The sequence below is a fragment of the Ahaetulla prasina genome, chromosome 7 (assembly GCF_028640845.1).
Source record: "Ahaetulla prasina isolate Xishuangbanna chromosome 7, ASM2864084v1, whole genome shotgun sequence".
Lineage (NCBI taxonomy): Eukaryota > Metazoa > Chordata > Lepidosauria > Squamata > Colubridae > Ahaetulla > Ahaetulla prasina.
In genome coordinates, this window is record NC_080545.1 from 96,063,663 (window position 1) to 96,077,660 (window position 13,998).

The following is a 13,998-nucleotide window of genomic DNA, read 5'->3' on the forward strand; positions in this document are numbered from 1 at the left end:
ACCCGTATGTAGGATCATCAAATGTATCCGGCTGGCTTAATCCTAGTGTCTTTTTTCATTGCAGAAATCTCTTCTCTGAAGACTGCGTCTGAATGGCGGACAGTCCTAAACACGGCTCTGACCAAGGCAGAAAAACGTTCCCTTCCCATGGAAGTGTTTAAGGTAAACCTTAGCAAACCCCGATTTCTTCTTAATAAACCATTATTTCTTCTTTGGACCATTTGATTCGCTGCCCTGCCATCCTTCTTTTTAGATTTCAAGCAAGCAAGGGAGAATTTAGCATCAGGAATGGTGGATATTCCTTTTTAAAGGTTTCTTTTAATCTCTCTCTTTCTTTCCTTTTCTCTCTCCCTTCCTCTTTCTCTTTCTTTCTCTCTTACACACGCAAACATATACAGAGGGTCCAAATTTGGCACCTTTAAGAATTGTGGACTTCAACTCCCAGAATTCCCCAGCCAGCCATGCTGGGAGAGATGCTGGCTGGGGAATTCTGGGAGTTGAAGTCCACAGTGTTGTGACCTAGGCCCAGGTAGTTATTACCAGACACAATCAGTCCTAAACAAACATATTTTATTAGGACAGCGGAGAATTACTTCATTCTCAGCTTTGTTGTTAGTTGCGAAGTCGTGTCCGACCCATCGCGACCCCATGGACGTTCCTCCAGGTCTTCCTGTCCTCTACCATCCTCTGGAGTCCATTTAAACTCATGCCTACTGCTTCAGTGACTCCATCCAGCCACCTCGTTCTTTGTCGTCCCCTTCTTCATTTGCCCTCAATCTTTTCCAGCTTAGTCCAAATTAATTCTTCATAAACAGTCCTTTGGCCTTATCACCAACCTTTGTCTTCTTTGGCACCCTGCCAAAGGCTTTCCTTGGCAAGAACCCCACGAAGTTCAGAAACAAGAGACACCGACTAAAAATCAATGTAGCAACGTTGCTTTCCTACAAAGGACCCAAGAGCCGTTGTTTCTTTTTTAAGCCTTATGGGAGGGGCCAATCATCTCCTGGCCTTACTCCCGAGTCATCCTTTTTGCTTCAGCTGCTCTTGCCTTCTGGCAGCTCTTCGCATGCGTGCACTAGGAACAGGCTCCTCCTGTTCCTCTGCCTCTCTGCTGTCCGCCTCTGGAGGCTCCGGAGTCTGTGCATCACTCCTAGATGGTCCTGGCCCCATCTCTGCCGCCAATGAAGAGCCCTCATCCGAGCCTTCCCCAGCCTCCAGGACTGACCCATTGTCCTCCCCAGCCTCCTCCATGTCTGACTCTCCTGCCAGTTCTGCAGGCTGCTGTCAGACCACAACACACAGGTCTTAAAGGTGCCAAGGATCAACAGTTCGGGTCTAATTAATATTGAATATTTAATCAGTTCAGTAAATGAACAATAATATATATATATATATCTCAATGGTGGGATTCAAATAATTGGAACAACCGGTTCTCTGCCCTAATAACCAGATGGGTGGGCGTGGCCAGGGGGTGTGACAAGCAGCACTCTGCCTCCTACATCCCCCTAGGAGCAAAAATGGGCTGTGGGAGGGGAAGCGCCCTCCCCCCCCGGCGTCCCGTTTTGGGCCTAGTAGGTCTCCCTCCAGCCTCCCGGGAGCAAAAACATGCAGGGGTGACACCACACTCCTCCCACACTCCATTTTGTGCCTAGGAGGCCTCCCTGCACTTACCTGAGAGCCAAAATGCGGTGTGTGGAGATTCCGGGGAGGGGCGGAGCAAGCCAGCAATTTAACTACCAGTTTACTCAAACCAGCTGAATCCCACCACTGTCTATATTGTTTGCATGTACAGGATAAGGATGAATGTCCTATGCCTTCTCTTACCTGGCCGTTCCCTAAGGTTGCATCGCTTCACCTCATCTCACCTGGGCTTCCTCACGTACCAATACATGCAGGAACCCTAGGAAAAATGGAGAAAAATGTTGATAGTCCTCGACTTACAACCTTTTGTTCAGTGACCCTCCGAAGTTACAACTTATGACCGGTTTTCACATGACCGTTGCAGCTTATGTGATCGAAGCTCGTGTTGTGTCTCGTCCGATCTCACCACAGCCGGGGCCTTCTTATCTGCTTCCGAACACAGAGGAATGTCCTAGTATGCCTCCCGGCCCCAGCCCTGGCTACATGCCCAGACAGGCTGAAGAGGAGGAAGTACCTCCAGCCCCCAGCTCTGGCTCCATGCCCAGGCAAACGGAGCAACTAGACCCCTCCCCCTCTTCCACAGCATGTGAGCCTGAGGGAGGTCAATTGCCAACAGCTGCAGACTGGAGTGACCCTCGCGTCAGAAGACTTGATAGACGGAGGCAACAGAAGGAAGGGAGGGGCAGGCCTGGATAAGTGCTGAGTCATGGAGCCACACCCCATGGCCTATATAAAGAATCTGCTTTCTGGCATTCTCTGAGTCAGGCAAAGTCTAAACATATCTTGCTGAAGTCACTTTCTGGTCTCCTGCCTGCCCTGAGGACTTTGCTAGGACTTTGGTAGAGCTGCAGAGACAAGCCTGATTCGGATTTCCCTGACCCGGCCGTCAGCGGAGGAGTGGGACACGACAGCTCGGATGCTTGGAAGCTGCCATGTATTTAGGATGGTGGCAGCTTCCCAGGGTCACATGATAGCCACTTCCCAGCTGGCTTCCGAGGGAGAACGGGGGAAGCCAGATTCGCTTAGTGACCGAAAAAGATTCATTTAACCACTGCAAAGATTCATTTAACCATGGAGCCAAAACCTCCACCCCAGCACCGTAGTCCAGCAGCCACCGTAGTCCAGCAGCCATCAGTATATAATCTTCATCAATATATAATCTTCAAAGATCCACAAAGATTCATTTAACCATTCACCTAACCCAGGGGTCTGCAAACTTGGTCTTTTAAGCTGGCTGAGGAACTCTGGGAGTTGAAGTCCACAAGTCTTAAAAGAGCCAAGTTTGCAGACCCCTGAGCTAAGCGATGTGGCAAGTAAAGTTGTAAAATAGGTCAAAACTCTCTTCACCCCCGTCTCGCTCAGCAGTGGAAATTTTGTGCTCCATTTGCGGTCATATGTCGAGGACCACCTGAGTAGGCTGTCCCTGGCAGGATGGACCAAAGTCTCGGCTGCAACGCCAAGTTCTCCGCTTGTTTTTCCCAGGATCACGCCGATTTGAGGAACCACTCGTTCACAGTGGGGATGAAGTTGGAAGCCGTGGATCAGCGAGAACCAGCTGTGATTTGTCCGGCTACTATAACTAAGGTGAGGACTCCAAAATGGGATTGAGAATTAAAACCAGATAGTCCACAGCTAAGGCAAAGGCAAAGCATGTGGGTTGGAGGTCTACTAGGGGTGCTCCAGAGGCAACCTAGTTTTATTTCATCCATCTATCCATCCATCCATGAGTTGATCTTTTTTGAGACCCCTGCTCTGAGTTTACCTCTAGAGACCTGTTGTGGCTCCAACCCCCCCATCCCCCTGGTCCTGGCCCCCTGCCAGAAAGTGACTCAGAGAGTGAGGGGGAAGGGCCGTCGAGCTCCCCTCTGCAGGGCCGGCCTCTCTGGCTCAGCTTCGGAAACCAGAGCAGGCCAGGTGGAGGAGGTGACAAGGCCTCTGTCTCCTGTATTTCCCCCCGCCCAGGCAACGCTTCCAGACCCAGCTGTGGACAATCAGTCCTGGTTAGATCCCAAGTTTCGTAGACAAGAGAGGCGGGAACAACAAAAGAAGGGGTGGGGCAGGCCTAGAGAGTGCTGAGTCACAGAGCCACACACCCCAGGGTATAAAAGCAGGAGGGGCTGCTCTACTACTTCGTGACGGACAAAACAAACTGACTGGAGAAAACTTGAGCTGAACTATTTGACTGAGCATCTGGCCTGGATTGCTTTTTGTTCCTGACTTCCTGGTTGCTCCGGTAAAATCAGGGAAGATAAAGAAAACCTTGGCAGACGTTCACTGGTCTGCTGCCAAAGCTGATAGCTGCCGTGGACTAAATTGCTGGCTATTTGAGTCAGTTCACGTGTCTCCCAGACTGAGGTGGGGGGGGAACAGAACAAGACCCTAAAACAGGGGTGAAATGCTCCCGGTTTGGACCGGATCGCTTGATCCGGTAGCGATGGCGGCAGGTGGTTCGGAGAACTGGTAGCAAAAATCCCTCCCCCCCCAGCCCCAGCTGAGCCACGCAATCATCAGAGGTGTGGATTTTTTTTACCGTTAAAAGCATTTTTTCTTCAGCCAAAAGAATGCTTTTAAAAGTTTTTTAAAAAGCCTCTGATGACCGCGTGGCTCAGCTGGGATCGTCAGAACCCTTGAAAAGCTTTTTTTCTACAACCACTTCAGCGGAAGAGGTTTTAGAAAAAATGTTTTTAAAAGGTTCTGGCGATCAGGCAACTCAGCTGGGATCGTCAGAACCCTTGAAAAGCTTTTTTTTCTCTGGCGATCCCAGCTGAGTTGCCTGATCATCAGAGGCTTTTAAAAGCATTTTTTTATAACCTCTTCAGCGGAAGAGGTTGTAGAAAAAATGCTTTTAAAAGTTAAAAAAAATTGGCCATGCCCACCCAGTCACATTACTCCACCCCCCACCAAGCCACGTCCACAGAACTGGTAGTAACAAATTTTACATTTCACCCCTGCCCTAAAAGTGTATCTTGAGTAGCATGGTAGAGTGTGGAGGAAATTCTGGAAATTTTCCTTTTGTGCAACAACAATGCAGGCAGTTCTCGACTTACAATGATTCATTCAACAACCGTCTGACATTACAACAGCACATTATAATAATGTATTAATAATAATAATGAGAAACAACTTGAAAAAGTCACCAGATATCAAGATTTGAGAATCGAATTGCAGAGACTCTGGCACAAACCAGTGCAGGTGGTTCCAGTGGTACTCGGCACACTGGGAGCTGTGCCTAAAGACCTAGCCAAGCACTTAAAAGCGATTGGCGCTGACAAGATCACCATTGGTCAGCTGCAGAAGGCCACCTTACTGGGATCTGCTCGCATAATCTGCCGATACATCACGCAGTCCTAAACGCTTGGGAAGTGCTCGACTAGTGATCTGTGATACGAAATCCAGCATAGTTATCTCGTTTGCTGTGTATACTGTCATAATAAAAAATTATTATTAATAATAATAATAATAATAATTGCAGCTTCTTGCAATAACACCCGCAGAACTGCAAAAAACTGTGCTACTTGGAACATTGGACCTCTTAAGAAGATACTTGGTTGATACCTAGGAGGCTGGCAGCAACCCGTATCAACCATTAGCACCAGTCATTTATTTATTCAAGCGGGACTGGCTTAAAAGTTTTATTAAATTTTAATTGGGGTTATTTATGAATTTTAGGTTTTTAAATTGTTTTAAATTTCGGCCATTTATGTAATATGCTTGGTTTTAAGTTTTTGTTTTAATGTGTATATTGTGGGGTTTTTATTATTTGGCTGTACACCGCCCTGAGTCCTTCGGGAGAAGGGCGGTATAAAAATCTAATAAAATAAATAAATAAATTGTGATGCATTTTTGAATGTTCAGTTAACTGAGTTTCATTTTTAATGGATAAAGTTAATAATAATAATAATAATAATAATAATAATAATAATAATAATAATAATAATAATAATAATAATAATAATAATAATAATAATAGGATATAAATAAATAGAGATGAGAGTCAGTTTGGTCAAGTGGTTAAGGCGCCAGTTTAGAAAGCAGGAGACCATGAGTTCATGTCCCGCCCTCGCCATAAACCAGCTGGGTGACTTAAAGCCAATCACCAGGAGGCCGTGAGTTCTAGTCCCGCCTTAGGCACGAAAGCCGGCTGGATGACTTAGGGCCAATCGACAGGAGAGTCTGAGTTCTAATCCTGCCTTAGAGACAAAAAGACAGCTGGGTGACTTTGAGCCAGTCCTTCTCCGTCACAAGGTGGTGGTTGTGAGTTAAATAGGAGGAGGAAAATATATTGGATATAGTTTCAGCCTTGGATTATTTGCAAAAATAACAAAAGGCTACAAATAAACAAATAAATAAACAAACAAACTTCCCCATTTGCTTCCCTATAGGTTTTCAACCATCATTTCGTGCAAGTCACTCTGGACGATCTCCGGCCCGAACCACGCAACACATCGATACTTTGCCACGCCGATTCCTTGGGCCTCCTGCCAGTGCAGTGGTGCCTTAAAAATGGAGTCCATCTCACCCCTCCCAAAGGTTTGTCTTGGCACTGCAGAATGGGGCTGGATGTGGGGTGGGGGGGGTCTGCGTAATCAGAGGAACGACTTGCCTCCAGAAATTCTGGAGGCTTTTAAGAAGAGGTTGAATGACCATTTATCCGGAATGGTATATAGGGCAGGAGTGTCAAATTCGATTTCATCGAGGACAGCATCAGGGTTTTGATAGACCTTGGCGGGACGGGATGGGCATGGTCACTCATTTCGGGGGCATTTGTGGTGGCAGCCAAGGGTGTGACTTCCCTCAGACCCTTCCTCTCTCTCATTATAATCTTCCTTCCTTCCTTCCTTCCTTCCTTCCTTCCTTCCTTCCTTCCTGTTCTGACCTAGGTTTCCTGAGTCAGTAAAACACAATGAGTCCCAAAAAACCTCTTTTATTTTAACAGCTGTGAATTCTGTCCATTCAGAGATGAGTCCCAAATATGTTCTGTCCCCACCTCGCCTCCATCCGAGCGATGGCTTAATTAGCCGGCCCTATCAGCTTTGGCAGCAAAATAGTGAGCGTCTGCCAAGTTTCTCTGTTATCTCCCTTGACACCGATGAGTCAACCAGGAACAAACAGTACTTCAGCTCTTAGTTAAGCAGTTAATTTGCCTGCTACGAAGAGGCACAGCAGCTCTTGCTGCCTTTATATCCTGTGGGGTGTGGCTCCGTGACTCAGCACTTCCTAGGCCTGCCCCACCCCTGCTTCTGTTGTTCCCGCCTCTCCTGCCTACAAAACCTAGGGTCCAGCCAGGCCTGATTGCCATCAGCTATGTCTGGAGGCGTGGCCTGGGGGGGGAAGAGTCAGGGGACGGAGGCCTCGTTATATCTTCCACCTGGCCTGCCTCTGGCTCCTGGAGCTGAGCCAGGGAAGGCGGTGCTCCCGAGGTAAGTCCTGATGGCCCTTCCCCCTCACTTTCCAAGTCACTTTCTGGCAGGAGGCGCAGACACAACAAAATAGTTGTAATGAGTCCTTCGGGATATGGCTGATATTCACCCACCTTTATCTCCCGTGACACGCTGCCAAAGACCTAATTGGCAAAGCCACAGGGAGTGCAGAATCAAACAGACCTTCTGACTTTAAACTGAACAGAATTAACAATGTTGCTTCCTGCAAAGGCCCACATGCCTTTGGTCCTTTTTTAAGCCTTATGGGAGGGGCCAATCATCTCCAAACCTTACTCCCGAGTCGTCCCTTTTGTTATTACTGTTCTTCCCTTCTGGCAGCTCTGCGCATCCGCGTTCTGGGAACAGGTTCCCGCTGTTCCTCTGCCTCGCTGAGGTCTGACTTTGGAGGCTCCGGAGGCAGCATGTACCTCCGACGCAGGCCCTTTCTCTGCCTCCAACGCAGAGCCCTCGTCTGAGCCTTCCCCAGACTCCAGGACTGGCCCATGTTCCTCCCCAGCCTCCTCACTTTCTGACTCTGTAGAAAGTACCACCTCCGTAGGCCGCCAGCGGACCACAACCCTCCCTCCCTCCCTCCCTCCCTCCCTCCCTCCCTCCCTCCCTTCCTTCCTTCCTTCCTTCCTTCCTTCCTTCCTTCCTTCCTTCCTAACTGTTCTGACCTAGGCTTCCTGAGTCAGGAAGCCTAGGTCTGTCCTTCCTTCCTTCCTTCCTTCCTTCCTTCCTTCTTTCCTTCCACTGGAAGTCGGGAAACGAGCCGTTTCCAGCCTCCGGAGGGCCTCTGGGGGTGTGTGGGGAAGGCCATTTTCACCCTCCCCAGGCTCCAAGAAAGTCTCTGGAGCCTCGGGAGGGCGACAACGGGCCTATCTGGCCCAGCGTGCCATCGCATGCCAAAAATGGGGATTGCACGCGCATGCATGGGGGGGGCAGGGCACATGGGGGCATTGAATTATGGGTGTGGGCACGTGCGCGACCCCCGCTTTTGGCACGCGACGGCAAAAAGGTTAGCCATCACTGTCCTGTACCATTTCACATCTTCTTGTCCGCAAAGCTTAATCTTTAGAGCAATATAAAAACCATCGATGTTGCCGAATTGGATCGACAATCTCCTGATAAGGCTTGGCTAAGATAGAGGAATAATTGGGGAGTGACGTACACGTTGCTTTTAACGTACACATTAATGTACAGTTAGAAGAGCTGTTTAGATTCCCTGAGGAGAGAAAAGACGTGTTTTATTTGATGCCAGCCAGCAAATTAATTTCCATTAATTTCCCACCGTAGGAAAGCGCTCCGTTGACACTATTTATATTGTCGACAGCTAGAGTTATAGATTTTTTTTTCCTTAAGCGTTCACAGCTGTGGGGCAGATTTCTCTCTCTCTCTCTCTGCTTGGAGACTGGCGAATTTCTGCATTGGTGTGGTGTGCTTGCGTGGAGCCCCTTGCTTTTCGCTGCGGGCTTTATCCCAATGAGTGCAATTCCCACAGCGATTAAATATTTAATATTTGAAAGCTGGGGATGCCTAGGCCCAGATTGGAGGCAGACCAGGCAGAGGGAGATTTCAATTTTCGTTTGGATTATTGCAATGCTCTCTACATGGGGCTGCCCTTGAAGTGCACCCGGAGGCTGCAGCTAGTCCAGAATGCAGCTGCGCGGGTAATAGTGGGAGCAACTCGTTGCTCCCATGTAACACCAATCCTGTGCAGTTTGCACTGGCTTCCTGTGGTCTTTCGGGTGCGCTTTAAGATTCTGGTTACCACCTTTAAAGCGCTCCATGGCTTAGGGCCCGGGTACTTACGGGACCACCTGCTGTTACCTTATGCCTCTCACCAACCCGTACGCTCACACAGAGAGGGTCTCCTCAGGGTGCCGTCCACCAAGCAATGTCGGCTGGCGGCCCCCAGGGGAAGGTCCTTCTCTGTTGGAGCTCCTACGCTTTGGAATGAACTTCACCCTGGTTTACGTCAAGTGCCTGATCTTAGGACTTTTCGCCGTGAGCTGAAAACGCACCTATTTATTCAAGCGGGACTGGCTTAGAAGTTTTACTAAATTTTAACTGGGGCTGTTTATATTTTAGGATTTTAAACTGTTTTAAATTTTGGCCATCTTGTAATATGTTTTGTTTTAGTCTTGTTTTAAAGTGTACATTGTGGTTTTTTATTTGGCTGTACACCGCCCTGAGTCCTTCGGGAGAAGGGCGGTATAAAAATCGAATAAAATAAATAAATAAATAAAATAAATTTGGTGGGCGAGGAAACAGACAGTGAAGGAAACCACGTCCTGTTCCCCACCCAAAATGGAGTGGCCTCAAGGGACAAAGTTGTCTGCCCTGCAGCACACAGGAATACATAAACCCTCAGCAGACAATGAAGAGCAAGTGATGCTTTTACAATTTTTTTTTTTTTTTTTTGTCTGGGCAAGGCCGAGCCATCTTTTTGTGGATAGAGAGTGCCCAGCATTTTCCTAAGAGGTGCGGTGCAGAATTAAAGCATAATTAGGCAGAAATATAACTCAGAGAGTGGGTTTGGTCTAGTGGTGCAGGCACAAGGCTAGAACCATGATGGCAAACCGATGGCATGCAGTGTTGTGTCTTGCCCGCTCTCACCGCAGCCGGGGCCTTCTTATCTGCTTCCGAACGCTGAGGAATGTCCTAGTTTGCCTCCCGGCCCCAGCCCTGGCTCCATGCCCAGACAGGCTGAGGAGGAGGAAGCACCTCCCGGCCCCAGCCCTGGCTCCATGCCCAGACAGGCTGAGGAGGAGGAAGCACCTCCCGGCCCCAGCCCTGGCTCCATGCCCAGGCAAACGGAGCAACTAGACCCCTCCCTCTCCCCCACAGCATGTGAGCCTGAGGGAGGTCAATTACCAACAGCTGCCGACTGGAGTGACCCTCGCTTCAGAAGAATTGATAGGCGGCGGCGGCGTCAGAAGGAAGGGAGGGGCAGGCCTGGATAAGTGCTGAGTCATGGAGCCACACCCCATGGCCTATATAAAGGATCTGCTTTCTGGCATTCTCTTTTTTTTTTTTTTTTAATTTTTTTATTATTTTTTTTGCAACAAACAAACAAAAAGAAAATACATTATTACACCCTTGTGCTATACATAAAAGGAAGATTTGGGTCTTCGGATATATCCTCATGATTGCCAAAATCCACGTTCTCGAGGTACAGGTACTGAAGCGTCCAATGTTCCAAGCGCAAAGTCCACAAATGGTTTCCAAGTCTTCCAGAAAATATCTTCTTTATACACACCACTTCTAATTTTAATATCACATGTCATTTTATCATTTAAAGCTAATTTCCACATTTCAGAATTCCACTCTTCTATTCTAAAAATCACATCTAGTTTCCAATATCTAGCTATTATAATTCTACCTATTATAATCATAATTCTAATCAATTCTTTTTCATATTTTGTTAATTCTATTTCCTTAATTACCAACAATAATATAGTTTCCACTCTCAATATTATTACTTTCCCCATCATTTCAAATATCATTTTCTCCAATTGTTGCCAAAACTTTTAACCTTATCACAATTATACCACATATGTTCATAAGTCCCCAATTCCATCTCACATCTCCAACATTTTTACTAGTTTTTATCCATTTGTGACAATCTTACTGGAGTCAAATACCATTTCCAAACAACTTTATAATTGTGCTCTTTAATCCTTATAGATAAAGTTCTCATAATTCTACTCTTCCAATTCACATTCCAATCTGATTCTGGTATTTCAATATTAAGATCTTTTTCCCAATTTGTCCTCATCACTCTTTGTAATTTTTCATCAGAATTTATAATCTTATAAACCCTACTAACGAGTCCCTTTAGCCCAATTTCATCTTTCATAATCCGAGATACTAAATATTCAAATTCAGTTTCACATCTATTTATCGAATAATTTTCCTTTAGTTTTTTGTCCATTTTCTATCTGTATTTTTCAAACCAACTTAACCCTAATTTTTCAATAATTTCTTTATTCCTCCTTTCATTTCCATAACTTTTATCCAATCTTTAATAATTTCTATATTTTCCTCTTTAATCACTTCATTCGTTTTATATTATTTTTAATCGGCCAAATTCCAGTTGTCTCCCCCAAAAAGATTATATCCGGAATTAAAATTTTAACAAATTTGTTCCACATTTTACTTAATCCCTTTAACCAATAACTTCTACTTACACATTTTAAATTTGCTTTATCTAAAACCACCTTGATCCAAATTTCTCTATATCCTTAACTCTAAATCTCTCCAATAATTATCTTCACCTTTAAGTATTTTTACCACTATCCGGATACCATACGCACAGTAATAATTAACTAATTTGGGGATTCCTAATCCACCTTCCTTTTGATTTTGATACCACATTTTCTTCACTAATCTGGGTCTTTTGCCACCATTGCAAAATTTATCCAGTTTTTTCTGATATCCTTCAATATCTTTCTCTGTCAGATTTAGTGGTAGCATCTCGAATAAAAAGTTGAACTTGGGCAGCAACATCATCTTACACATTGCAATTCTACCAAACCAAGACAACTTTAAAATTTTATATTTATCTATCTTCTTCTCAATTTCGTTAATCACCACATCATAATTAAGTTTTTTCAATTCTTTAACCTTAAGTGAAAGCACTATACCCAAATATTTCAATGTGTTTTAATCCTTATCCCAAATTGCTCTTGCATATTCTCAGACTCATTACCATTACTATCCATCAATAATTCTGACTTTGACCAATTTACTTTCAATCCTGTCATTTCTTCAAATTCTATCAAATGCTTATATATCTTTTCAAATCTTTCTCTACATTTTTCAAAATAATTAAAGTATCATCCATACAAATTTATCTTATACCCTTATATCCTTCTAATTCTTCATCTTTTCTATCATTTTGTCAATATTTCCATAGCCAATAAAAATAATGTTGGGGACAGGGACATCCTTGTCTCGTACCAGCTTCTAATTTTATCTCTTCAGTTAATATTCCATTCACCTTCACTCTTGCACTGCTCTTTTGGTACAATTTTGAAATAACATGTATAAACTTATTACCAAAGCCTAAAGCCTCCACAATTACTTTAATTGTTTCCCATTGTACAGAATCAAAAGCTTTAAAAATATCCAATGATACTATACCAATTTTATCACCATTATATTCAGCTACATCTATAATATTTAATACTCTTCTAACAATATCACTCATGTATCTACCCTTCACAAAGCCTACTTGATTATAACTTATATATCTATCTATAAATCTATTTAATCTATTACTTATAATAGCAGTAAATATCTTTGCATCCTGATTAATTAAAGAAATGGGCCGATAGGACTCAATCCTTTCTAAATCTTTATCTGGTTTAGGAATTAGGGATATCACCGTTCTATTCCATGACGAAGGTACTTCCCCACCATGTAATATTCCATTGAATAATTTTTGCAGTCTTGGTATTATTAATTCTTTAAATTCTTTATAAAACTCAACAGGTAATCCATCCTCACCTGGAGCTTTCCCTAATTTTAATTTTTGTATTATTCCATTAATCTCATCTTGTGTTATATCTTCTTCCATCAATTCCTTATATGTTTGATCAATTTTCACCACATACTTTTCTAAATAGCTTTGCAATTTTCCCCGATTAATTGGTTTCTTTGAATATAGATTCTGAAAAAAGTTTCTAACCACTTCACATTTCTCTAATTTTTTATAACATCTTATACCTCTATCATCTATCAAAACTCCAATTTCTCTCTTCTCTCTTTTATCTTTCGCCATCTTTGCCAATAATTTAGAATTTCTATTACTAAATTCAAAAAAATTCCTATTTAAAAATCTCAAATTTCTTTTTACTAACTCTGTATCTTCTTCTATCATTTTATTTCTTAACATATTAAGCTCCTGAAGAATTTTTTTTTCTTTAGTAAACAAAAATTGATTTTCCAATTCTTTAATCTTATTTTTATCTCTTTCCATTTTAATTTTATAATTTTTATATTTCCTACTTGATAATTTGATACTCTCCCCTCTAAACACCGCTTTCATCGCATCCCAAACAATTTCAAATTTAACCTCCCCGTTATCATTTAATCTCCAACTTTCCTCCAATTTTTAAGTATCCATTTTTATCCTTTTCATTTTATACAATTTCGTCATATCTCCAATAGCTTCTTTTTTCTCAAAATTAAAATCTAAGTCCACCATAACTTCTGCATGATCAGAATCTTTAAATTCCCACATCTACCTTATCCACATTATTCAACAAATCTTTAGAAAGAAAAATATAATCAATTCTAGAATATGTATTATATATCTTAGAAAAAAAAGTGTATACTCTCTCAATTCCTTTAACCTCTCTCCACACATCAACCATGCCGTTTCGAAGCATCCACATATTTAAAATCCCCATTTTATTTGCTCCTCCACAGCGGGTGGGATTAGTACTGTCTATTTTATCTCTGATTAAATTAAAATCCCCAGCCACAATTACTTTCCCTACACTTTCATTCTCCAAAATTTTGTTATTTTTCAAGAAATTCTCTTTGTTTTTCATTCGGTAAATATAAATTAACAAGTGTCACTTTTTCCTCATTAAGATTTCCAACAATTATTACATATCTTCCATCTTCATCCAAAATTACCTTATGTTTTTCAAAGTACACCCTATCTGATATCAGTGTTGCAACTCCTCTAGCTTTTGAAGTTCCAAATGCTTTTCATATATTTGCATACCTTTTATATACATTCTATTTGAATCTTCAGATTTCTGATGGGTTTCTTGTAAAAATAAAATGTCTGGTAAATCCTTTTAATCTTAAGCTCCAATCTTCTTCTTTTAATCTGATTCCTGTACCCTTCACATTCCATGACATTATTTTTATAACTCCCATTTAAAATATAAATTTTTAATCCTATCCCGCATCTTCC

At 43.3% G+C, this 13,998-nt stretch overlaps 1 protein-coding gene across 9 annotated transcripts in view; it reads left to right on the forward strand.

The window, feature by feature from the left end:
- The window catches only part of SFMBT2 (Scm like with four mbt domains 2), a 78,936-nt gene that overhangs the window by 28,826 nt on the left and 36,112 nt on the right, over positions 1 to 13,998 (forward strand). For all 9 annotated transcript variants that reach the window (XR_009156082.1, XM_058190840.1, XM_058190841.1 and 6 more), the window contains exons 7-9: positions 65 to 162; positions 3,124 to 3,225; positions 6,024 to 6,171. Coding sequence is in view for 8 of the 9 variants with exons in the window: in XM_058190840.1 (XP_058046823.1) it covers positions 65 to 162; positions 3,124 to 3,225; positions 6,024 to 6,171 (348 nt within the window). In the remaining variant the exon portion in view is untranslated. The remainder of the gene's footprint in view (positions 1 to 64; positions 163 to 3,123; positions 3,226 to 6,023; positions 6,172 to 13,998) is intronic.